Here is a 24,324-nt window from a genome sequence, read left to right on the forward strand (position 1 = left end):
GATTTCAATATTCTTAAATTTACTGAGGCTTGCGTTGTGGCCTAACATACAATCTATCCTGGAGAATGTTCCATGTGCACTTGAGAGAAATGTGTATTCTGCTGCTTTTGGATGGAACGTTCTATAGATATCTATTAATTTCATCAGGTCTAATGTGTTGTTTAAGGTTGATGTTTTCTTATTTATTTCTGTCTGGATGATATACCCATTGATGTAAGTGGGATTTTCAAGTTCCCTACTATTATTGTATTGCTGTCAAAATCTCCCTTTAGGTTTGTTAATATTTGCTTTATGTATTTAGATGTTCCTATGCTGGGTGTATAAATATTTACAAATATCAAATCCCCTTGTTGGATTGACCCCTTTATCATTATGCAATGCCCTTCTTTGTCTTTTATTACATTCTGTGTTTTAAAGTCTATTTTGTCTAATACAAGTACAGCTATGCCAGCTATCTTTTCTTTCTATTTCCATGGAAAATCTTTTTCCATCTTTTCCATCTTTTCCATCTTTTTTTATACTGTGCGTCCTTAGATCTGAAGTGAGTCTCTTGTAGGTAACATATAGATGAGCTTGTTTATTTATCTGTTTAGCCACTCTATGTCTTTCAATTGGAGAATTTAGACCATTTACATTTAAAGTAATTTTTGATAAGTATGTACTTATTGGCCTTTATTAATTGTATTTTGGCTGTTTTTGTAGTTCCTTTCTGTTCCTTTTTTCTTTCCTTCCCCTGTGGGTTGATAATTTCTTTAGTGTTATGTTTAGATTCCTTTCTTTTTATCTTTTGTGTATCTACTGTAGGTTTTTCTTTTTTGTTACTATGAGGCTCACATATAACAGTCTACATATATAGCAGTCTATTTTAAGTTGGTGGTAACTTAAATTTGAACACATATCAAAAACTCTACATTTTTACAACCCCACCCCTCATTTTATGTTTTTGATATTATATTTTAAATCTTTTTATTTTGTATATCCCTTAACTAATTATGGTAGTTCCAATTAATTTTATTGCTCTTGTATTTTTACCTTCATACTAACCACTACTAACCATAGTGGTTGATCCACTGCCCTTGCTATATATTCACCTTTACAAGTGAGATTTTTACTTTCATATGTTTCCTTATTATTTGTTAGTGTCTTTTCTTTTCAGTTTAAAAATTTCTTGCAAGGCCAGTTTAGTGGTGATGAACTCCTTTATCTTTTGCTTGTATGGAGATTCTTTATCTCTCTTTCCATTCTTATGATACCCTTGTTGAGTAGAGTATTCAGGGTTGGATGCTCTTTCTTTTCAGCACTTTTGTAGATATCATACCACTCCCTTTTGGCCTGCAGAATTTCTGCTGAAAAATCAGCTGATAGTCTTATGGGGGTTCCCTTGTACATATCAAATTGTTTTTCTCCTGCTGCTTTTATGATTCTCTATTTAACTTTAGACATTTTAATTATAATGTGTCTTGGTGTGGATCTCTTTGAGTTCTTCTTATTTGGAACTCTCTGGGCTTCCTAGACCTGGATGTCTGCTTTCTTCCCCAGGTTAGAGCAGTTTTCAGTTATTTCTTCAAATAAGCTTTCTCCCCCTTTCTCTCTCTCTTCTCCTTCTGGGACCCCAAAAATGTGAATGTGATTCCACTTGATGTTGTCCCACAGGTCTTAAGTTATCTTCAGTTTTCAAAATTCTTTTTTCTTTTTGCTGCTCTATTTGGGTGAGTTCCAATGCCCTGTCTTCCAGGTCACTGATTTGTTCTTCTACTTCACCTAGTCTGCTATTGAATGCCTCTAGTGTATTTTTCAGTTCAGTTCTTCAACTCTGTGACTTCTATTTGGTACTTTCTTATATTTCCTATCTCTTTGTTGACATTCTCACTGTGTTCATCCATTCTTCTCTTGAGTTTGGTGAGCATTTTTATGACCATTACTTTGAACAGTTTATCTGATACTTATCCCTGTTTCATTAATGTCTTTTTCTGAGGCTTTGTCTTGTTCTTTGGTTTGGAACATATTCCTGTTTTCTCATTTTCCTTAAATGTCTGTGTTGTTTGTATGTATTAGGTGAAACAGCTACCTCTCCTAGTCTTGAAGTAGTGGTCTTGTGTAGGAGATGAACCTTATCATTCATCCTCACCTTAGCTCTTGATTGTCTCTTGAACCTTTGTGATTGTTTTAGTAACCTGATTTATTCTTGATATGTCTCAGTCGTTGAGGGTGTGCCAAGACCTCAGTGTTCCAAAGGAAGTGATCTCAGTCAGCATTTCAGTCAGTGATCTCAGATCAAGCTTACTGGAATCTAGATTCTCAGGCATCAGCTTTAAAGTACACAGATATATACAGTCCTGTGGGACTGGAATTGTAGATGCCGCTGACTTTCAGACTAGAAGATCTGGAGATGTCCTCAGGGCAACATTTGCAAGAATCAGGGATTCATATGAATGTAGAGTCTCATTTCTGTGAGGTACCAATGAGCTGTGGTGAGTTCAAGGGAGGACACATAGATGGTGCATATCCGTAGCCTTTAGATTTATAGCAAACCTGAAGCCTGTCCCTCAGGTTAAAGCTCTAGGACAATTAAAAAGGCCTTTTTCACTTGTGGACTGGTGGTGTGTTTCAGGCTGCTGTCTGTGGAGTGTCCTGGGTGTGGTATCCTGCCCAGAACTCTGTCTTCCCAATTATTACAGTCTTGTTGTGTCCAGGAGCACAAACCTTTCTGTCCATCAGAGCCAGGCAATCAAGAGGTATCCCGTGTGTGTACTGTGCTGACCCACCAGCTTCAATGAGGCTGTGGAAGAGTATTGGATTGGGCATGCCCTTGGTTTTAGCGATGCCAGAGAAGAGTGCTGGGGTGGAGCACACCTGTGTTTTTAGCGAGGCCTGGGATGGGCACTGGGCGCACGGCATGCCCTCAGCTTTATCCATGTGTCTGCACATGCCCATCTGTGCTAGCAAGGTAAAGGGAGTGTGTAAAAATAGTGCTCTCCAGTGCCTCTGTCCCTGAGGAAAATTCCAACTAATCCCTGCCCCTCTGACAGACACTATAAGATTAGCAACTGAATCTCCTTCACATATATTTCAGTCACCTCTCAAACTGTTGCCTTTGCACTGGCTCCCGGGATAAGTGAGTTTGCACATTAGCCCCTCAACAGGGGTATCTTAGATCCCCACAGTCCTCCAGACCCCCTGGATACAGTCCCTGTTTGTCTCCAAAACCAGATTTTGGGGGGGTGGGGGGGGCTTGTTTCTCTGGTGCAGGTTCCAAGGGTTGGGTTGCCCGATGTGTGGCACAAACCCCTTTGTCCTCAAGGGAGAGGCTCTGGGTCTGTGAGAGCCTTCCCTAGTGTGTGTCATTGCACCAGGAGTGAGGGTTTTGGTGAGACCATGTCTCTGACTTTCCTACCGTCTCACTGTGCCCTTCTATCCCTTGTTGTGGAGGAGGATGTTAAGCTAGTTTTCGGTTCTTTTTCAGCGGGAGTTATCCCATAGGTAGCTGCAGACTTTGTGTGTCCATGGAGGAGGTGAGTTCAGGATCTTCCTATGTTGCTATCTTGGACCATCCCCCAAAGACACACTTCTATCTCTAAACTTTCTAAAAACTTGTGACGTAGACTGAAAAATTAACTCAGTGCTTGAATTAATTCAGTAGTTTTCAAATCCCCTTATGTTTGTAATCTTCTGTTTAGATGGCAGAGGGTAAACCTTTTAGATAAATTTACCAGGTACCAAAAAAAAAAAAAAAAAATTAAATGGTAAACTTGTTGCAGGCAGTAGAGTAAAATGGAAAGGGTGTGAGGTGTGGTTTTTGGATATCCATTCAAGTTCTGACGCTGCCACCTCCTCTGTTTGGCCTGGGGTAGGACAGCTCACCTCGTGTAAACATAAGTTTCTTCATCTGTAAAATGAAGACTCAACTAGAAATCTGGGACTTTTATACATCACTAAAGTTCTACAAAAAGAAAATTTCCTTAAGATTACCCTGCATGTTTAAACAGACTAAAAATGAATGTAATTTAATCTTTTCTCAGTGGCTAAGGGCCATCAATAGAAAAAACAATATATGTGAATTTGTAAGGTTTCTTTGCTCCCACATAACTTTGCCCCAGACTACTGAGTGCTTGTACGAATGTTTATTTATGTGTGTGTGTGTCAACCTTCTTCTTATTTTCATCTAATGTTTATTGATGTTGTCACTGTGTCTGTTTATAACATGCTGCCTTGTTTTTAATATATTTATTAAGGGGTAAATATACTCTTCTATAAAGTATGTTGCAATTGATTCAACAGCATCAACAAAGTAAATGTTTGGTTTGTTGAAGTCATCAAAGTTTGACTGATTGATAAGTGAAGTATTTATATGCTCTGGTAGTAAATCCATTTTCTTTTGCTTTTTCCCTTAGAAGATGGAGGGCGGTTGTTAAAGTATCTTTTCCTTAATGACACCTACTTGAAGACAGTTATTAGAGAATCTTATCTCCCCACAGTCTAAAGTACTCTCAACCTTTATTCATGTGTCACATTTTCCCAATGATTAACCTTCTTCATTATAATTTTGTAAATCCCGCTCAGTGCTTTCACATGCCTCTCAAGCTGTCTGGTTTCAAAGGCAAAACTGTAGTCTAATAACAAGACTTACTATTTCTATTAACATTTCTGTTAATAAATCTTAAAGTGATATTAACTCTTTTGCTGTTGTTTCCATTTTTCTAATAGTATCTATGACTATACATACCCATGAACCTACACACACACACACACACACACACACTCTCACTCTCTCTCAATTGAAATAGTAGACTTGGTTGGCTAAGGAGACCAGAAGAATATTTCTATGAGTTACTTATAAGGCCTGATATCAGTAATTTAAATTTTTCTGAGAAATAAAACTAATGAATGGGGTTGTGTTTTGGAATCAGGTCATAATTTTAAAGCAAGAAGACTCCTTCTTCCTATTACTCTTCCTGCAGTGCGCCATGTTTGGAAGTCTCCTCTTACAGGTGTGTGTAAGTTGTAATGCAGGGGTGGTTAGTATCTGTTCTTCTATAAAAGTCTGGCACTGCCAGGCAACACTTTGGGTAATAATCATGACTGTGTTTGAAATGAGTGCTTTAAAATAACACAGTTGAGTCAACATGTAAAGCTTAATCCATTCTCCTCACATTCAGTACAAAGATAATTTGGATCTCACTTCATTTGTTTTATGCACACAAATGAAACCAGAGCACCATGCTCTACTCTTTTGATCAGTATTAATTTCCAGTAAATTTTCCCTACACAAGGTCCTACTCTAAAATCCCAAGGCAGTCTTGTATCACCACCTTCTGTATAGTGACTTTAAACCTCAGTTTCTGAAATCCTTTTTGTTCCTCAAGACTTTCCTAGTTATTTTGATACAGCATAGGAAACAATCTGTTTTCCTTTTTATTACCTACTACTCCAACATCTGTAAGTATTGGTTAACACTGTGATCAATGTCTCAGAAATAGTGTGTAGGGATGGACTATTGGTTAGAAAACTATATAAAGTTTGGAGGCTGATATTTAGGTTCAGAAAAAAAAAAGCTTTATAAATGTCACAGTACTGAAACAAGGAAAAATAATATTATATATATATTATTTTTATGTAAATATTATTTAAGATAGAATCTGTTTCTCACATGCAAAGGGCAGATGGGAAATTGTTCAAAGTAATAGGAAGGTAATGGTACACAAGTATTATCCTATTGCATTAGGATAAATTTCCAGTAGTTTATTTGAGTTGTTGAGATCAATTCCCATAAGTTTAAAATGGGACCAATGAAAGAATTCTATTAAAATCCTGCTCAAACACAATGTAAGATAATTTTATGTACACCTATTATACTTCCCATATGTCACCTTATAAATTTCATGTGTGTGTGTGTGTGTGTGTGTGTGTGTGTGTGTGTGTGTGTGAAGAGTGAAATGGAGGTAGTGATAGTGAATTTAGTAAGCCAAATATTTGCGTTGTTCCCAAAAGGGGGAAAATTGATTTACATGATTGTTTGTTATTAAGGCTCAAATGAGTCTACCATGATTCGGTTTTCTCTTATGTTTTTCAATTTTAACAGCTGTCAGTTTACAGTTATGACTACTTTATCTAAGCATACAAACACTGCATTAGTATCTTCAGAAAATATACTGTGAAAGCTGCAGTTTCACTGTCCCAAATCAATTACCACATTCTTAAACTTGCAGTGTAGTCGTTTGTGGGCACTGAGGCAGCCAGCGGAAGGGTATTGATTGAAGTATAATGTCATGTGTAGCAGGAGAGAAAGATGAAAAGTATTTTCTGCTTAACGGGTTGGTATTAAGTAGGAGGGAATGGCTTCTAATTAGCCAACAATTGCTGTGTTTCCCAGTTTCCCTCCTTTCCCTCCTCCTGTCCGTCACCAGCTGCCAATCTGCCCCCATTTTTTTGTTATTTGGAGTGCATTGCTCACTGCAGTGAAAGCCTTTGTTTAAGAAAGAGGGCTCCCAGGGTCTCAGCTGCCTGGGTACAGCTTGCTGCCTACGATGAGTAGCAACTGTCAGTTTATTTTATCTCAACCTTTTCATCATTCTGCTGAAACTGATCGACTGAAACCACCTGAGAGAACTGAGGATTCCGTACCTACAAGTCATTAGCTAGGACTGCAGCCTCTCGCCACAGAGCAAGTCAACTGCACACTTCCCGAAATGCAGTCCACTTTAACCCCATGTTTCCCCATGAACACACAAGAATTCTGTCCCTTTTTTGTTTTTGAAGCAGAGTCAACGGGAGAGGATCCCTTTGATGTACGGGCATGTAAGTCAGGACATTTTGCTTTCGCTAAGGATGAGGATAATGTCCCCGTGACAGGCTTTGCTATGGTGATACCAGCGATATGGGGGACTTTGTTCCATCCACATCAAAAGTGAATGTGAAATTGGAAAACATTTTACAAAGTGACTTTATGACATCAAGTCTCAAGCCCCATTCTTTACCAACATCAAATGTGCCAGATTGAAGCCTGATTTCACATGCGTGTGATCCATATGACAGCTGTTTAGCGCGTTTCCTGTTTCATTTTAGAACAGACTAAAGACAAATTTCCCATACACTTTAATGATACTGTGAAAACTTTTTTCTAGAGAAACCATCTAACCTGTTGTACCCGTAATGCATCAAAACAGAATGACATGATGAGAAAATTCCCCCCGGTGGCACAGTGGAGGATATGTTTAGTAAATATCAGTGACACACGAACCTATTGAGAAATGATATGCCATACCATATACCACTGCCATATACCACTTAGACCTGTGGAGTTGTGAATATGTGGTATTTAACCATGTTTCAACATGGGTAGGTAGACTTCTTGGGGAAGTGAAATTTTAGAAACATTTAGAAGGAAAAGGGAAGGTAACTGAGCAGAGAAAAAGATTATTATTTCTGATAAATGATGTGAACTAACAATAAGAGTTGGAATTAAGAAGGAAGAGTTCAAAGGCCTTCACTTGATTTTAAAATAGATATATAAAGGAAGCCAAGGGAAGAGATGTATTGGTTTACAGTGCTTTCCATTTATCATATATGAATTTAAATATTGATAAGAAATGTTATCTGAAGACTCACTAAATAGGTTGACATACATTAGTGAAATATCACATATTCATGAGGAAAAGCTAACCTTGCCTTATCTAAACCTTAAAATATTGAAAAATTTAAGAGCAGTTCTCACACATGAGAATCACCCGGTAAGCTTGTTGAAAGTAGATTCTCAAGCCCCTTCACTGGAGATTCTGGTTCAATGAGTCCATGGTAAGGCCCTAGCATACGCATTTATAACAACCTCCCACCATCACCGATCAGATAATTTTTGATGCAAGTGGTCCTTGAGTTGCACTCTTGAGAAACTGCCTAAGGCTTATTGTGAAGTTTAATTTTACACAGGGTATCTTCAAATACTTGAATCATAATAGAAAATGCAACGGAATATCTTGAATCACCAATGAACAATTTTAATTTCAATGTCATTTTTCCTCCTAAGAATCTTCTACTTAAAATTTCTTTAAGATCATTAAAAATGAAATAGATTAGACTACAATAGAAAAATACCAGAGTGCATCACATGTAGTAAGTATGGTTTTGTCAAATTCTTGATTCAATTGCTTATTCTGCATCACAAGGTAAAATATATTTCTTACTGTAGGTTTTAGTCAAAAAGGCCACTGCTTTACAACCTGTTCTTCACACAGCAGCCAAAGTGATCTTTTTTAAAAAGTCAGAGTCCTATTCTCAGACCTCAGTAACAATTTTCCATCACAATTGGAATAAAATCCAAAATCATCACTATGGCCTGAAAGACCTAAATTAACTAGCTACCACTGGAACCTCAGTTCTTCCTTCTCCTCACTCAATTTTCTCCCACCATATTGGTCTTCTTGTTGTTACTCAAACAAGCCCAGCTTTACCTGGATATCTTCTCCCCACCCTCCTAGATATTCACACAGCTTGCTTCATCATTTCAATTCAGGTTTCTTTACAAACCATGCCTCTTTTGAAAGACTCCTCTGAACTTTCTGTTTAACATAGCCCTCCCCAAACCCAAGCACTTTGTGTCCTCTTACCCCTCTTTATTTTTCCTTCATAGCACTCAGCACTATTTCTAGTGGTTCTCTGACAGCATCTAAACCTCTGTTTCCATGCTTAAGATATTCTCTACTTTATAAATTTAAGTGGAAAACTGGGACTTGTTCCCACCTTACTCATTGAAAAGCCAGATATTCTCTTTCCCAGCTTCCTTTGAAGCTGGGCAGGGTCATGTGAGCCAGTTTCCACCAATCAGCTGCACACATGTTGAACTTTGCCTCGGGATCTGTGATTTGTTAGGCAGGGCTGGCGAGACATGGCATCAGGCAGGATTCTATATTGTAAAACTTCCTTAATATTCTCATGACAAGAAATTAACCTACCAATGTATATGTGCTCATTAATTTTTTCTGAACATTTTTTGCTGTTGTATAAACTAAGCTTAGTATCTGCAAACCTTAGACCTGCCATATACATATTTAGTTGTAGATCAGAACAGTTAGTTCTTTTGTATCCCCTGTTATCAAGTTTGTATAAATATTTATGTGGATCTAAAAATAGTTGTTGAATTATTACAAATATAGATTGTTTCATTTATAGGTATTTAGAATTTGCTTTAATTTTAGTATATGGCTTGATCGTTCTTTGTTTCCCTTAAAATTGATGTACTAAAGAGAGTCAAGAAGTCTCCTGGAGAAAGAGCAAAATAGATTGGTTTTGATTTACCTATCTTTTACAAATTATATTTTTCTTGGCATGTATTGAGAAGACTACCAGTATAAAGCTGATGTATTTTTTTAAAAGGAAAATTCTATGTTAGATATAGAAAGTGACAGTATTATGCATAATTATCTATGCAATTACACTTGCACATGCTTGAAAATTTTTAGCCAGGAAATTCTTAATAACATTTGCATGGTTAAATGAGACAGCAGAAACAACTGGAAAGGCCTCAGGGCATGGTCATCTATTTAAGCATCCACTTGGATTTTCAACATAATTAGTCATATAATTGTGTGCCTAAACTTAGTAGATTCATGTAAGTAATCATAAATTATTTAAAAGCTGTGTGTGTAATGTTTTGTTCTCTGTTTCCTGCCAATCAAATTACTAAGGAATATACTATATTCACATTTCATCATATAAATCTTCAAGTAAGATTACAGTGTAAAGACCTGGATGAAAGTGAATGAACAAGTGAATTCATTCAGATGGTATATATATGCATATGCATATATATATATCCAAAGATATATTAGACATATCTATAATCTATATATCTATTGATATATATTAATAATATATCTATTTGGACATCAATATTTTAGGGAGTATTCTTATGATAAAATTGTATCATTCTGTTCATCTGTCTCTACTAAGATTTATATGGAAAAAGAGTTTCCTTTCCTAATGTTGTATTCAACACAATGAATTTTTAATTTTTATTAATTTGGTTTTTAATTTTAATTAAGACCTAAAGGCTGGACATAATAGCTTCCTTCTGTATAGCAGATTTTCTCCTTTTCATAATCCTGTTAGTGGGCGGTGGTGAAAACTTGGGCCAAATAAATGTGAATAGTAAAAATATTAACCTCAAAATTTTATGATGGTCATTTTGACCGAAATTTCTCTCCCGGTTTTTCTCATTAATCTTCTCCCTGACTATTGATTTTGAAGCTTCATTTCATTTCATATATCTTCATTGTTACTTTTATATCTGAGTTACAAATATATGGAGACTTGAGGAAAACTATGTATCTTTTCCCAGGAGCACATTTAATAAGCAAAACTAGATCTTTGAAAGTGTTAAATTAAACTTCCTTTGATAAGAGTGCAAAATACACTTTATTACCTACTGATACAATGAAATGTATATGTAGTCTTAATTCTGAGAAATCAGACTGGTCTCACTAAAGGCCAAAATTAACTGGTCTTTTCTCACTTTGAGTGCTTGATTCCATGTTAGAAGTCAATAAATACAGTCCCTTAGAGGCACAGCACTTAAATGAGCTAACTTTAGTTTTCCCTATTGGTGTGACAAAGTCCAACTTTGTTTACCTTGAGGGCATGATGAAAGAACATCTATTTGGCTCAGATTTTTTGATTGAAGGTTAGCAGGCAATGAAAGGAAGAAAAAACCTGAGTACACTGTCCTGTTAAAGGATTTGGGGTGACAAATATTGGTGCTGTTAATAGTTATTTTATTGCTACAGTAGTTCAGATGATTCAAAAAGTAACTGTATTCAGGTGCATTTGTAGTGTTTTCAGGGATTCACTTCAGGAAGGTCAAGACACCAATCAGGATGATATGGCATTAAAATTAAGAAATATACTATCATTTCATCTGATTAGACTCTTGCTCAATATTTCCCATACTGAGCACATTGTACCCACCCCGGGAGGCAGACATTATCCATGAGAAGTGAAATATACATCCAAGGATTGTTAGTCAAGTCAGTCATCATAACAAGGCATTATAAATGATTTCTAATTTCTAAAAGAATATTCATCATGAAAAGTATTTATTTTTCTATTAATTATGCTAGGGAAACTAGATTATAAAAACATTCACTCAGGTCTGGGAGTTAAAAATACAGCGAGGACAGAGTAAAAGAATTTACAGGAAAGCAAATTCTGGGACCATGGATATAATTTTTTATTGATGTTGTGGTTAAAACAAATTAATAATAATGAAAGTACCAAGGTGAGAGGTAAATAGAAATAAAACTCCCACACAATACCCAAAGTTTCGGGGAAACTCTGGAAAAAATTAGAAGCCAACAGAATTTGTGCCTTCAATATGTTCATATTTTAAATGTTAATGTTAACTTCTTTTTTCAGAAGAAATCATATGGAATTGTCCAAATAGAGCCTTACTAACAAAGGATTAAATATACTTAGGAGAGGGTTGTTTTCCCCACAATTCTAGCAATGGTAGAAAGTATTTAGCTAAATTGACAGAGTATTTGGGATCCATGACCGCAAGTAAAAGGACATAGTTAGAAGCAGAGGTAAGACCCCTCACTGGGAATGAGATAAACATAAATGGGTGACAACAGGGTTCCCCCAGAACTTCAAACCCTAGCCTTGCACTGGTACAGCTACAGCATTTACTCTGGTTTTACAATGGTCTAACCAAGCAACCAACAAACTTTTCATAAGCTTTTCAAACTAGCAATTAAAGACAAAATTGAAATAAAACCAGATTAGAAAAACCCAGCTACATTTTTCTTAGAAGTGATGAATTCAGTGTACATTGGAAGGTTAAAACTGGTAATGCCATCAGCTACTAAGAACTGTGAACAGAATCTAAAAGAAGTATAGTTTTTGTCTGAGCAATCAAGAATTCTCTTTTATTGAACCAAGGCAGCAGATAGAGAAGGAGGCTCTCAGAGGGGGGAGAAAAAAGAAAAAGAAAAAAAAAAAGAGATCTTTCAACCCAAGGGATCTTGAGCTACATTATTATTTCCCAATGAAGTGAGCATTAGTTTTCTGAAGACATACTTGATTCCTAAGAAAGCAAACTTGTCACTTGTAGAAAATATATGAAGATGAGTGAACTGTATTTGAATGAGGAAATTTGAAATTAAGGCTCAAGTTCTGTGCTCTTTTTTATTTAAAAATTTGGCTACAATTAAGTATTGATTTGTCTTTTTCAGCCTGTTTCATCTTTGGAATTATTTTCTTATCAGGTACAGAAGCCATTGAATTCTCTAAGCTCTTTCGTGAAATTAGAAGTACACTTTGATTAATCTATCATGATTTAAATGATAGTAACAGAAAAGATGCTTATCTTTCTTAAGTTTTTTGACAGTAGCATAGAGTATATAAAGAATACATTTTACTGTTTTATCTCCCATTTGTCTTATCAAACTTGTTTTCCTGTGACTAGGAATGGAAGTGAAAAACAAAGGATTTTAGGGATCTCTGCCTCTAAAAAATTATAGGCAGACCTACAACCTATAAACACACAATTTATAAATTGTCATAGAATACTTCTATCCCAGCTCTCCCACTGGAGTTCCCACTGCTACTATCTAGGGAGCCATCACGAAGAATCCTGAAGCTTGTGGATGTCAGGGCAGGCTAAATTAAGCTGTGGTAACAAACAACTCTGAAAATCTCAGTGGTTCACCACAAAGAAGGATTATTCTGTGTTCACACAAGGTCCGCTGCAGATATGAATGGCTTTCCAGGACAAATGTAGATATTTAGTGATCCAGGCTGCTTCGATCTTGTGGCTGCATAGTGTTTTTTAAGGCTTTCTCCATGATCACTGTAGCAGGGAGAGAATCAGCTGCAGTATCTCAGGTGGGCTCTGCTTTGCTTTCACTGGGAAGAAACTTTTGCCCATTGGCCAGAACTAGTCACAGAGCCCTGCCTAGTTCCCAGAAGCTGAGAAATGCAGTCTTCCATGTGACCAGAAGAGTAAAGAAGCAGATCTTGGCAAGCACTTGTAATTTCTACTCCCTTCCACAATGGTTACTGAACTGTCTGAAAATTATATGCAATAGTTGTATGTTTTTCTGAAGAGAGAAGAGAGACCTTAGCTTTCATCAGATTCCTTAAGGGGAGAGTGATCTGTCATCTGAAAACTCTAATAAGCGTTTTTTTAAAGGTGGAGATTTATATTGAAGAAAGGAAAGCTCTGAAATTCAGGAACAGCTCAGTGAAGTTGAATTTAGGGCAAATTCCAAGATTTAGGAAGACCAGTCCATGTATTGGCCTCATTATTCATAATTAGCTTGCCCCTTACTCCCTGAGTGATTTCAATCCCATGCGATAGTACAATTAAGTTCTTGCAATAGGTAATCTTCCAACATTTAAAAAATCCTCGTTTTTCGAATAGGTTAAAGCACTTTCAGTCATTCATAATAAGGTGTTATCAGTTCAATTAGATTGATTTCTTCCACATCATGCTCATAACTTTGATCCTCTGAAGAACAGGTATCCTAATTAGAAAAGGAATTAAGTTGGGAGAAGGGGTAAGTAAATTTAGAATGTGGGGCATTTTTAAAATTCAGAAAGAATGTCAGATTTTGAGATACTGCCTAATGCTTGAAAAGTGAATTTAATAAAAAGTAGGTTTTTCAACAAACTGTCCACAGTTCAGTATTCGTTGAACACTATTATGTGCCAGGCATCGTGCTAGCTGCTGGGGCTTTGACAACAAACACAGTTGCCACTCTGTGCTGTGATAATGTGTCAGCACTACTTGGCATTTTATTGTCAGAGTGCTTTTAGCTGCAAGTAACAGAACCGAGCTGAAAGTGGCTTAAATAGGGAAATTTATGTCACACACAAAAAAACTGGTGGTGGCAATTACAGGGTTAGATAATGTAGCATGCAAGGATGTCATTAAGGATCTAGATTTTTTCTATGCTTTCCCACCGCCATCCTCATCATTTTTATATCTTAGTTGCACATTGGCTGTGGCAGCTCCAGGCAGCACATATTCATATATCAACATTTAAAGTCAGGAAAAAGGGAATCTCCTTGTTTGTGCCTCTTTTTAAGAATGAAGAAAAACTTTCTAGGAATTCCTCAGGAGATCTTCTTGTATCATTAATTACAATTGTGTTCCGTATCCCCCCGAAAGCTATCACTTGGCAAGTAAATGAGGTCATGGTGACTGGCTTATATTAGTAAATACTCCACCATTGGGGATAGAGAAGGTCCATCCTCTGCAAGGACATGGCAACTTGAAGAGAGAGAACAATCAGGATTATGTTAGCAGGAAGGAAGTTGGGCAATGGCCACTGGGCAGGGAACCAACAGGGTCTTCCACACAGATACATTCTGTCACTGGACCCTCAAGGCAACCTTGTGGGGTGGGAACTGTCATCTTTCTTTATAGATGAGGTAAAGTTACCCAGGTCCACCAGCTATGAAGCGAAGGAGCTGGGATTCAAACAGAGATTTCCTGACTTCAGTCACCACACAGTATCTGATGAATCTGGTCAAAGAAAACTGCTAATCACTGAAACATGCCTTTTCCAAATTCACAGCCTTGTCTCTTTTGAATTTACCTTAAATCTGTACTTCAGTTTGTCTGTCGAAAAAGCTTTAGAGAACTGTTACTGTAGAGTATGACTAAGGAACTTTGAAGTAACTGTATTTCAGTTTATGTAACGAGTCTTCTCATAAATCTTCATTTTCCCCTCCCCCTTCACTATATGTTGATATACTTGTAGTATTATGGCAAAAAAAATGTAAAGGAGTTATTATATGGGGTTTACTGCAAATCATATTGAGAACATGATGCTTTAAAAACCCATACTAATTCTTTTGGTTTTCAAGATTTCCTTAAATTTAATTAGAACGAAGTGAATTTTAAAAGCATAAGAATTTTCTTAGAAACCTAGGAGTCATAGACTTAAAGAACTAAAAAGAAATTCAGAGATCATGTAGTTTAATTACCGTCTTACGCTGATGTTACAAATGAGGAAACTTGTGCAACACTGAAAATCCTAGTTTGCAAAGATACTGGGAATAAAAGACTTAGTATATGAAATAATTATCTATTTGATGTATCCTACATCACACACAAAATGGTCTGACAATAATAAAACCAATATAAATACCAATAGTATGAATACTGAAAACAGTTTACTTTTTTTTTGGAGGGGGTACATTTTTTAGGATTTAGCCAACTAGAGACACACAGTCAAATTTCTGTTTTAAAGCTACTTCGAATATTTCATTTCTCTGTGACTATATCACCAACTGGATACATATTTAGGATCATTAGTTTTATTTTATTTTGGATTTTTAGAGACTGCTTTTTCAAAGTTTATGGGCTCCTTGGAGAAGTGGCTGATGGCAGATCTGAAGTCAAAGATGTATATCATGAGTCTGAAACAATTTTCATAACACATAGCAAGGAAGCCATCAAAATCCACAAAGCCTACACCAGAGGCTGTTTGCGGGAGGCTGGGATGATTTGGGGCTGAAAGATACTCAGCATAGAAATGGATCACTCATCCTAAACCAGATTGTTTTTTTCAATCCAAGGAAAAACAAGATGGAATTCAAAATGTTGATAAATCCCCTTTAAAGAGACCCAACCACTAGGCAATGAGAATATAGCTTCAAAAACAGGGGGTTCCCAAAAAAGGGATTGATGGGATGAGCACTAAGAAATTCAGTCCAAATAGGGAGCTATTGTGGTTCCCAAGTTGGCAGCTGTCTGCCTGGTTGAAACTGAAAGTGTTTTTATAGAACCAGATTTCTCCATTTAATTTAATTGAATTCCACATTTCTTATAAACTCCACAATACTTTGTTATTACTTTTGCTTTCAACATTCAATTATTTTTTCAAGCAATTTTTAAAAGAAAAATATTTTATTTTTACTGACACATTTCTCAATTCCTTATTCATTCTTTATGTAGATCCAGGTTTCTATCTAGATTCATGTTCTTTCTGCCTAGAGGAGTTTAACGTTCCTTGTACTGGTGTATTAGTGATGAATTTTCTCAGCTTTTGTATGCCTGGAAAAATCTTCATTTTAACTACCTTTTTTTAAAAAAAAATTTATTTATTTTTTAACATCTTTATTGGAGTATAATTGCTTTACAATGTTGTGTTAGTTTCTGCTGTATAACAAAGTGAATCAGCTATATGTATATATATATCCCCATATCCCCTCCCTCTTGCATCTCCCTCCCACCCTCCCTATCCCACCCTTCTAGGTGGTCACAAAGCACTGAGCTGATCTCCCTGTGCTATGTGGCTGCTTCCCACTAGCTATCTATTTCACATTTGGTAGTGTATATATGTCAGTGCTACTCTCTCACTTTGTCCCAGCTTACCCTTCCCCCTCCCCATGTCTTCAAGTCCATTCTCTATGTCTGCGTATTTATTCCTGTCCTGCCCCTAGGTTCGTCAGAACCTTTTTTCTTTTTAGATTCCATATATATGTGTTAACATATGGTATTTGTTTTTCTCTTTCTGACTTACTTCACTCTGTATGACAGACTCTAGGCCCATCACCTCACTACAAATAACTCAATTTTGTTTCTTTTTATGGCTGAGTAATATTCCATTGTATATATATGCCACATCTTCTTTATCCAGTCATCTGTCAATGGACACTTAGGTTGCTTCCATGTCCTGGCTATTGTAAATAGTGCTGCAATGAATACTGTGGTACATGACTTTTTCAATTATGGTTTTCTCAGGGTATACGCCCAGTAGTGGGATTGCTGGATTATATGGTATTAACTATGTTTTTGAAAGATACTTTCATTGGGTATAGAATTCTAGGTTTGATGGTTCTTTTTTTCTTCTAGTACTTTAAATAAATTGCTTCATTCATTCTTGTTTGATTTACATGTTTCCAGGGAGACTTCAGCTCCTATTATGTTTGTGCCACCGCACCACTACCATAGCTGCTTTTAAGATTTTTCACTTTATCACTCATTTTAAGCACTGTGATTATGGTGTATCTTGGTTTAATTTTCATGTTTCTTTTGCTTAGGGTTCATAGAGCTTCTTAGATTTGGGTTTATAGTTTTCATCAAATTCAGAAAAAAAAAATCAGCCATTCATTATTTTTTAAAATATTTTTTCAGTTCCCTCCTGTTTTCCTCTTCTTTGGGGTCTCCAAATTACTCACATTTAGGCTTCTTGAAGTTTACCCATGGTTCTCTAACATGCTCTATTCATATCCTTTCAGTATTTTTTCTCTGTATTTCATTTTGGATAGTTTCTACTGCTATATTTCCAAAGCTAATCTTGTCCTTTGCATTATCTAAATCTGCTGCTAATCCCATCCAAGTTTTTTTTTTTTTTTTCATCTTGGACATTTTATTTCTTACTTCTAGAAATTCAACTTGGCTTTTTAAAATATCTTTCTTGGCTCTTTATGTTTAATCTTTCCATTACATCCTTCAACATATGAAATATAGTTTTAATAACATTTTTATGTCCTGTATGCTAATTCTATCATCCGTTGCATTTCTGCATCAATTTCTATTTATATATTTTCTCCTCATCATGAGTTATATCTTCCTGCTTCTTGGCGTATCTATGTAATTTTGATTGGATGCCAGATTCTATGGAGTTTACCTTTTTGGGTGCTATATATTTTTACTCCTATAAATATTCTTGAGTTTTGTTCTAGAATTCAGTTAAGTTACTTAGAAGCAGTTTGATGCTTTTGATACTTGTTTTTAAACTTTGGTAGGTGGTACCAAAGTAGCCTTTCATCTTGAGATAATTTTTCTCTACTATTAAGGCTTATGAGTCCTCCACATGATGCCCCATATTTTATGAGGCTTTTCCATTCTGGCTGGTGGGAGCATAAACAATTCCTGTCTCTGTTTGAGTTTAGGTGATTATTCTGCTTGAGCCTTTTGGGTGGTTCTTTCCTTAGCCTTCCATAGTTTCTTTACATGCACATACTGATCAGTATGCAGAAGACTCTGCATATCTCTGGAGCTCTCACTCAGTCAATCTCTCTCACTCTTTCCTTCTCTGCAGCTCTCTCCTTTCTAGTACCCTTTGCTGTGAATTCTAGTCATCTTGGTCTCCCTGGACTCCTAGTTCAGTCTCCTCAACCCAAGGATCTCCTGGGCTGCCTCTACCTTCGTTCCCTTCCTTGTGTTACAGCCTGGCAACTTCCTCTAGGCTTGCAGAAATCATACAGCTCAGCTCATTTTGTTTCCCTTTCTCAGGGATCACTGTCCTGCACTGTGTGTTGTCCAATTTCTGCAAACTTTTGTCTTATATGTTTTGTCTGGGTTTTTTTAGTTGTGTAAGATAGGAAGGTAAATCTTTTCCTTGTTACTCCATCTTGGCCAAAAGTAAAGCCCCACTTGTTTCTTTTCACTGAATATTTTTAACCAGACTTTAATTTAAAATGTAATCTTTTAAAAAGTTAGATATGGCTTTTACTAGCTATAAGATAATATGTAAGGAACTGTAAGGCATGGAAAGAATCCTGGACTAGAGTTCTAGAAAACTAGATTATAGATCCATTTTGTCTTTCAGATTATTGCATGACTGCCTTCCCCTGGACCTGAGAACATTTGGAAATAAAACATGTGGACCAAGTAATTTTTTTGGTAACCACACAACTCAGTCTTTTCCTGATTCTATAAAACCAAAAAAAAAAAAAAATTCAAGAAGATTTTAACTCATTTTCAGAAGATACAAAGGTATTAGAGGAGTGCACAAACTAAAGTGCATGAAGAAGAGATAATGATGATCAGAGAACCAGGCATGTATAGGAATTGGAGGCCCCAGGAATAGTGGGGAAAAAGTAGGGGCTGAGGAAATGCTGAGGGGAAGTATGACATAGGTTTGAAAACAGGCGGATGAATTGAAAGTCTGCGGATAAAATGGTTAACTAGGTTTAGCAACCTCAACAGTGTCAACCAACCAGGGAAAAGTTAAATTGCATGTGACATCAGATAGCTAGAAACTCCTATATTATAAATTCTAGCAGAAGGATCAAGTAATACATCTGGCATTTTGGCATTTATACAGCTGTTTGATATATTATAGTGATGATTATGATGGGGATGATAATAAAAATAATAATACCTCTTGTGGAAACCCTCAGAAACCAGTGTTTATGGGGAAAAAACAACAAATAAAATGCTCATGAAGCTCTAGATTGTATTCTTAAGGACTACAAAATATCTTACTTGTTTAGAAGATGCTATTACTGAGGAATTGTGGTTGGTTCCAGAGGAATCTTATCAATGACCTATTTCAAACCTCAGATAACAGGCTAAAGAGACTTGAAGTGAAATCTATTGCCCAAAGTCATGAAGCTAATTAGTCTTCAATAGGGTATTATAACCCGGGTCATCAGACTCTTGAGTAAGTCTCTCTCAATTACACCAAGCTGCCAGTAGGGTGAGCTTTGATTCATCCACAATTTTCACGAGAATCTTCTTTTTATATGTCATGTTTTTTAACACATTATTAGAGACGGGTTTGCTCTGTGATGATAGGATGATATAAAACCTGCTTGCTGACTTTTTGGCTAGTTCCATGACATTTCCCTCATTGTTATTGTTATTTAACAAACAGAAGTAGCGATCAAAGTATAATAGAATGTGAGACTCATTTGTGAATGTGGTTTTTTCACATCCTTTAAAATGGTTAAATTCATGAATGAAAAATACAAGAAAAGGATAGGGTAGGAAAACGTGGCTTGACATTAAACCAAGGAACACACATGAAGCCAACACAAACTAAGGTTGAGAGACAAATTCATGCTCTTTCTTGTTTTCCTTTAAGTATATTAAATGATTCATAAAACTAGGATGATAGTTTTGGCACTCAAGGAAACCTTTACATGCTTTTTGGTAGAAAACAGTAAGTGTCTTTACTGACTAGCCAGTGTGTTCATCTTAATAGTTCTGGTAAGGAAAATAAACTATATTCTGGAGAAATCAGCAGAAATTCATAGACACTTAAGCCTTCCAGAGCCAACCAATTTCTGTTGCTTCAGGCTTGAATAATTTTATTGAACTGTAATAAAATTTGAATTCCTTCTAAATTCCTAAATTTGGGAGGAGAATCTATTCTTATTTTACTATTGGAAGGGAAAGGAGGAGTATGAAATCATTCCAGCCATATCTAAATGTATCAGAAGAGTATGAAGGTTCCTATATTTGCTGTGTTCCCTCTGAAAGATACAAAGATGAGAGGTGATTGCTGGTGAATCACTGTTCTATTTTATCTAGAGACCTGAGTGCTCTCACTGCTCTATTCCCTTAGGGGGTCATGTTCCTCTGCTTAAAAGAATATTGCCTGCTCTGTGAGCTAATGATTTGTTTGGAGGATGGAAGTCCCACAGGTGAAGATAACTGCACAGCTTTTATAATGTATCTTTCAAATCTTTGATCTGTTTTTTTCTGAATACCTGGGACCCCTCAATTGCAAGATTAAAGATGTCTCTTCAGAGAAGAAAGGTAAAATTTGAAAACCTAAAAGCTCCTCAGATTTCCAAATAATATTTCTATATTTCTTCATTTTGTCAACATCGTACTTGCTGTTGTCCTGCATTCATGTGATAATTGGATGGTAATCAAAATACAGTGTTAGATCATTAGTTTGTGGTTTTTTTCCCCATAGTTTTCAAGGAGGCAGGGAACTACAAATCTTGTTTCAAAAAGGGGTTAGTGCAAACTAGCCTATGGCGAGGACATACATACTCATTTGATTCTATTTAATCTGACAAATATTTACTAGTAGGTGTCAGACATTGTGCCTTCTTTTGTAGGGAATACCATGAATCAGGACCTGTTTTCAAGAGATTCATACTCTAATTGGGCAGACAAGGCAATTACAGAAATGGCCATGATAGGATGCAGAATATGACAAATGAAAAATCCTTGCAGAGAAATGAATGACATTCAATTTGGGAAGAGAGAGAAGAAATAATATTCAAGTGAGAGGGGGTGAGGGAAGATTTCAGCATTTGAGAAGGACCTTGCAAGGTGGGAGAGATTTCCCTGGAGGGAACTGGAGCTGGAAGTAAAGTGATAATAGTGTATGTTGCGTGTATGTGTGTGTCTGTGATTGTGTGTGTGTGTGTGTGTGTGTGTTGGGGGAGGGAGGTGGTCAAAAAGGGTTGAGAATCTTATGTTTAACTTGTGGACAGTAGCGAGTCCATGAAGATTTTTAAGCAGAGCAAAGATAGAATAATATGAGTTGTGGTTTAAGAAATATTTTTGAAGCATTTTAAAATTTTAGTGTAAAATTTAGCTTTTTAGTGTATTTTGAGGTAAAACTATGTCTGTGTAAACAACAGGTGTTTGATAATGTCCTACAGGTCTTATTTCCAAACAGAATACCTATCATTTAAAATGTTGACTGTACCAGTAGTATGAGAACTAACTTCTCATTTATATTTGAATCTTAAAGATTATTATTTTCACTCTTATAATGACGTAGCTCATCCACGCATAGATTTCTATTCTTGGTCAAATGAATCAGTAAGGGGGTGTACTTTTATAGCATTCTGGCAAATTTAATCTTCTCCACCACATGAACAGCTGAATTTTTACTGTCTGAGTAATATTTTTCTTAATTTATATTTTATTGAGGTAGGATTGGTTTATACATTGTATAAGTTGCATGTGTGCAACACTATATTTCTACTTCTGTATACTTCACAGCGTGCTCACCACCAAAAATTTAGTTTTCATCTGTCACCATACAGTTGCTCCCCTTCACCCATTTTGCCCTCCCCATTTTCCCCTGTGGTAACCACTACTCTGTTCTCTGTATCTATGTGTCTGTTTTTGTTCATTGGTTTGTTCATATATTTTGTTTTTTTGTTTGTTGTTTATATGTCTGAATAATATTTTGAAGTGCATTTTTTGTTTCCTCCTAAGCCCTTTAGAGCACAACATGCCCTTACAAAAAATGGGGAGATAAAACGTAACAAGAATAGAAAAATAAATAACTTCGTAGAGTAAAGCAAAGCAAAATAGATTTTTTAAAAGCCAAAAACAGGATTGCAATAAATGGCTCTTATCAGAAGCTAGTTTTGAGGAGTATTTTTTTTTTTTCATGATTTTCATTATGATGATTAGGGTTTATCCCAGATAAATCTGAAAATGTGAGTAGCTCAATGTATTCTCCACCAAACCATTTATCAAAACAAGTAATCTAATAGGTGGATCATACTTCCTCTTCTTTAGCTCCTGGGTAGAAAAAGTGAGAGCCTAAAGGGAAGATAATGCAAAACTACAGAACGATTGCCCAAATATATGACAAGACAACATCCTGAATAAGCAAAGTATTATCTGAAAGTAGTTAGTTGATAGTCAACTATAAATATTTCTTGAGCACTGAGCACATTGAAATTCAACAAGCCCTCTATTTCTGAAGACTTCATCTTGCTTTCTCTTATTATGGATCTATCAGGAACGAGACCTTTCCTTATTTTCTAACTAGAGGACAGACAGTGGTGAAGTGGTATTCTACTGATGTAAAAGAACCAATAAAATTTCTTTGTACCAAATTTACTATTATTTACTATTTATTCTATGGAGGAAATAAACACCAAAACAAATTATTGTTTCATCTAAATGACCTAAGGGGGAAAAAAAAAAGAGTTCCAAATAGGAGATGCCCAGCAATTCCACTCCTGAGTATATAGACAAAAAAAAAAAAAAAACCTCCACTAATTCAAAAACATGCTTGCACCCCAATGTTCATATTAGTATTATTTACAATTGCCAAGGTATGGAAACAACCTAAGTGTCCATCAACAGATTAATGGATAGAGAAGATGTGCCATTCACACACACACACACACACACACAATGGAATACTACTCAGCCATAAAAAAGAATGAAATTCTTAACTGGGGACTAGAGCCCAGTCAAGTTGATACATAAAACTGACCCTTACATCCCCCCTCTAGTTATTTGTTTTTTTTTTAAATTTAATTTTATTTATTTATTTTTTCTCACTACATTAAAATTTAATATATTGCCCTGTCACAATAATGCAGTCCTAAATTTCCCTTACAACTTTATTTACCACTACCTACCCTGCATAAATCCCATGTTTTAGTCAAATTATTCTAGAGTAGTGGTTCTCAAACTTTGCTGTGCATCAAAATCACCCGGCAAGCTTGTTAAACAGATTTCTGAGTTCTTCCCTCATTAGGTCTGGAGTGAGGCCTGAACATTTGCATTTTTTTGTTGTTATTGTTATTTCTGAGATATACATTTTAAAGTAATAACTAGAATTATGACTTATAACATTATACCAGAACATATAAGATTTTTAGAAATTTCATGTAATGTCTGAAACATTTATATTAACACATTTCCATACAAATAACCCAATGAAAGTTTAGTATTAGTTGTTTTGTTTGTTTGTTTTTTTATACTGCAGGTTCTTATTAGTCATCAATTTTATACACATCAGTATATACATGTCAGTCCCTAGTTATTTGTTTTTAATTGACTATTTTGACTAATTATCACAAGAAAAGTATGTAAGGAAAAAAGTAGAATTAAGAGAAATTACTATCAAATATTTTCTCAATTAGTATTCACACCTGAATTGAGAAAAAATAGGAAAACTTACTATCATCAGAAAAGTAAGAGTATAATACTAACTAGCATCTATGAACACTTGCTCTTGTCCATAAGGTACAACACTGAACATTTTTTAAAACATAAACCTATTTCATATTCCTTACAACTGATCAGTACCTACTGTTGAATATTTAAGATAACTGAAAAAATGGTGATTTATCAAGTTGAATAAATCTATCAATATTGTATGCTTCCCTTACACATTGAAGGTATGATACAGCACAAAAATGCATCCAACATTCACATAGCAATGAATAAATAAAAATAAAATTGCCAATGGTCGAATAAACCTTTGCAATGAAAATGACTTAGCCATTAAGAATGGTACAAAGATCTAAATTGTTTTCAGAAACCAAGACCTTACCAATAGTCGGATCAGGTGCAATGTCACTTCTACTCTCCTTCCATGACAGCAGGTAGTCAAGGCTGGTGAGATCTTCAGATTCTATATAACTATTAATGGTCAGCATCATCTGATGAGCTTTTGCTATTCCATAATGAACTTTTGTCTCATCCATCAGAGGTATGTTCGTTATCTCTGATGTCGTGTCATAAGCTTGCTGAAAGTATTCAGAAGCTTTGTTGTAGTATCCCTAAAAATGTAAGAGAAATAATTTTTTTCTTAATTTTAATTTATCATTCCACATGTCTGCCCACCTTGGCATGTGCCACAGTGATCC

At 35.8% G+C, this 24,324-nt stretch overlaps 1 protein-coding gene across 3 annotated transcripts in view; it reads right to left on the reverse strand.

The window, feature by feature from the left end:
* Positions 1-24,324, reverse strand: part of TTC29 (tetratricopeptide repeat domain 29) — a 262,108-nt gene that overhangs the window by 71,439 nt on the left and 166,345 nt on the right. For all 3 annotated transcript variants that reach the window (XM_082463411.1, XM_082463412.1, XM_082463410.1), the window contains one exon: positions 24,009-24,237. In XM_082463411.1, coding sequence (XP_082319537.1) covers positions 24,009-24,237 — 229 coding nt within the window. The remainder of the gene's footprint in view (positions 1-24,008; positions 24,238-24,324) is intronic.

Source organism: Balaenoptera physalus (genome assembly GCF_965194825.1).
Source record: "Balaenoptera physalus genome assembly, chromosome: 5".
Classification (NCBI taxonomy): Eukaryota; Metazoa; Chordata; class Mammalia; order Artiodactyla; family Balaenopteridae; genus Balaenoptera; species Balaenoptera physalus.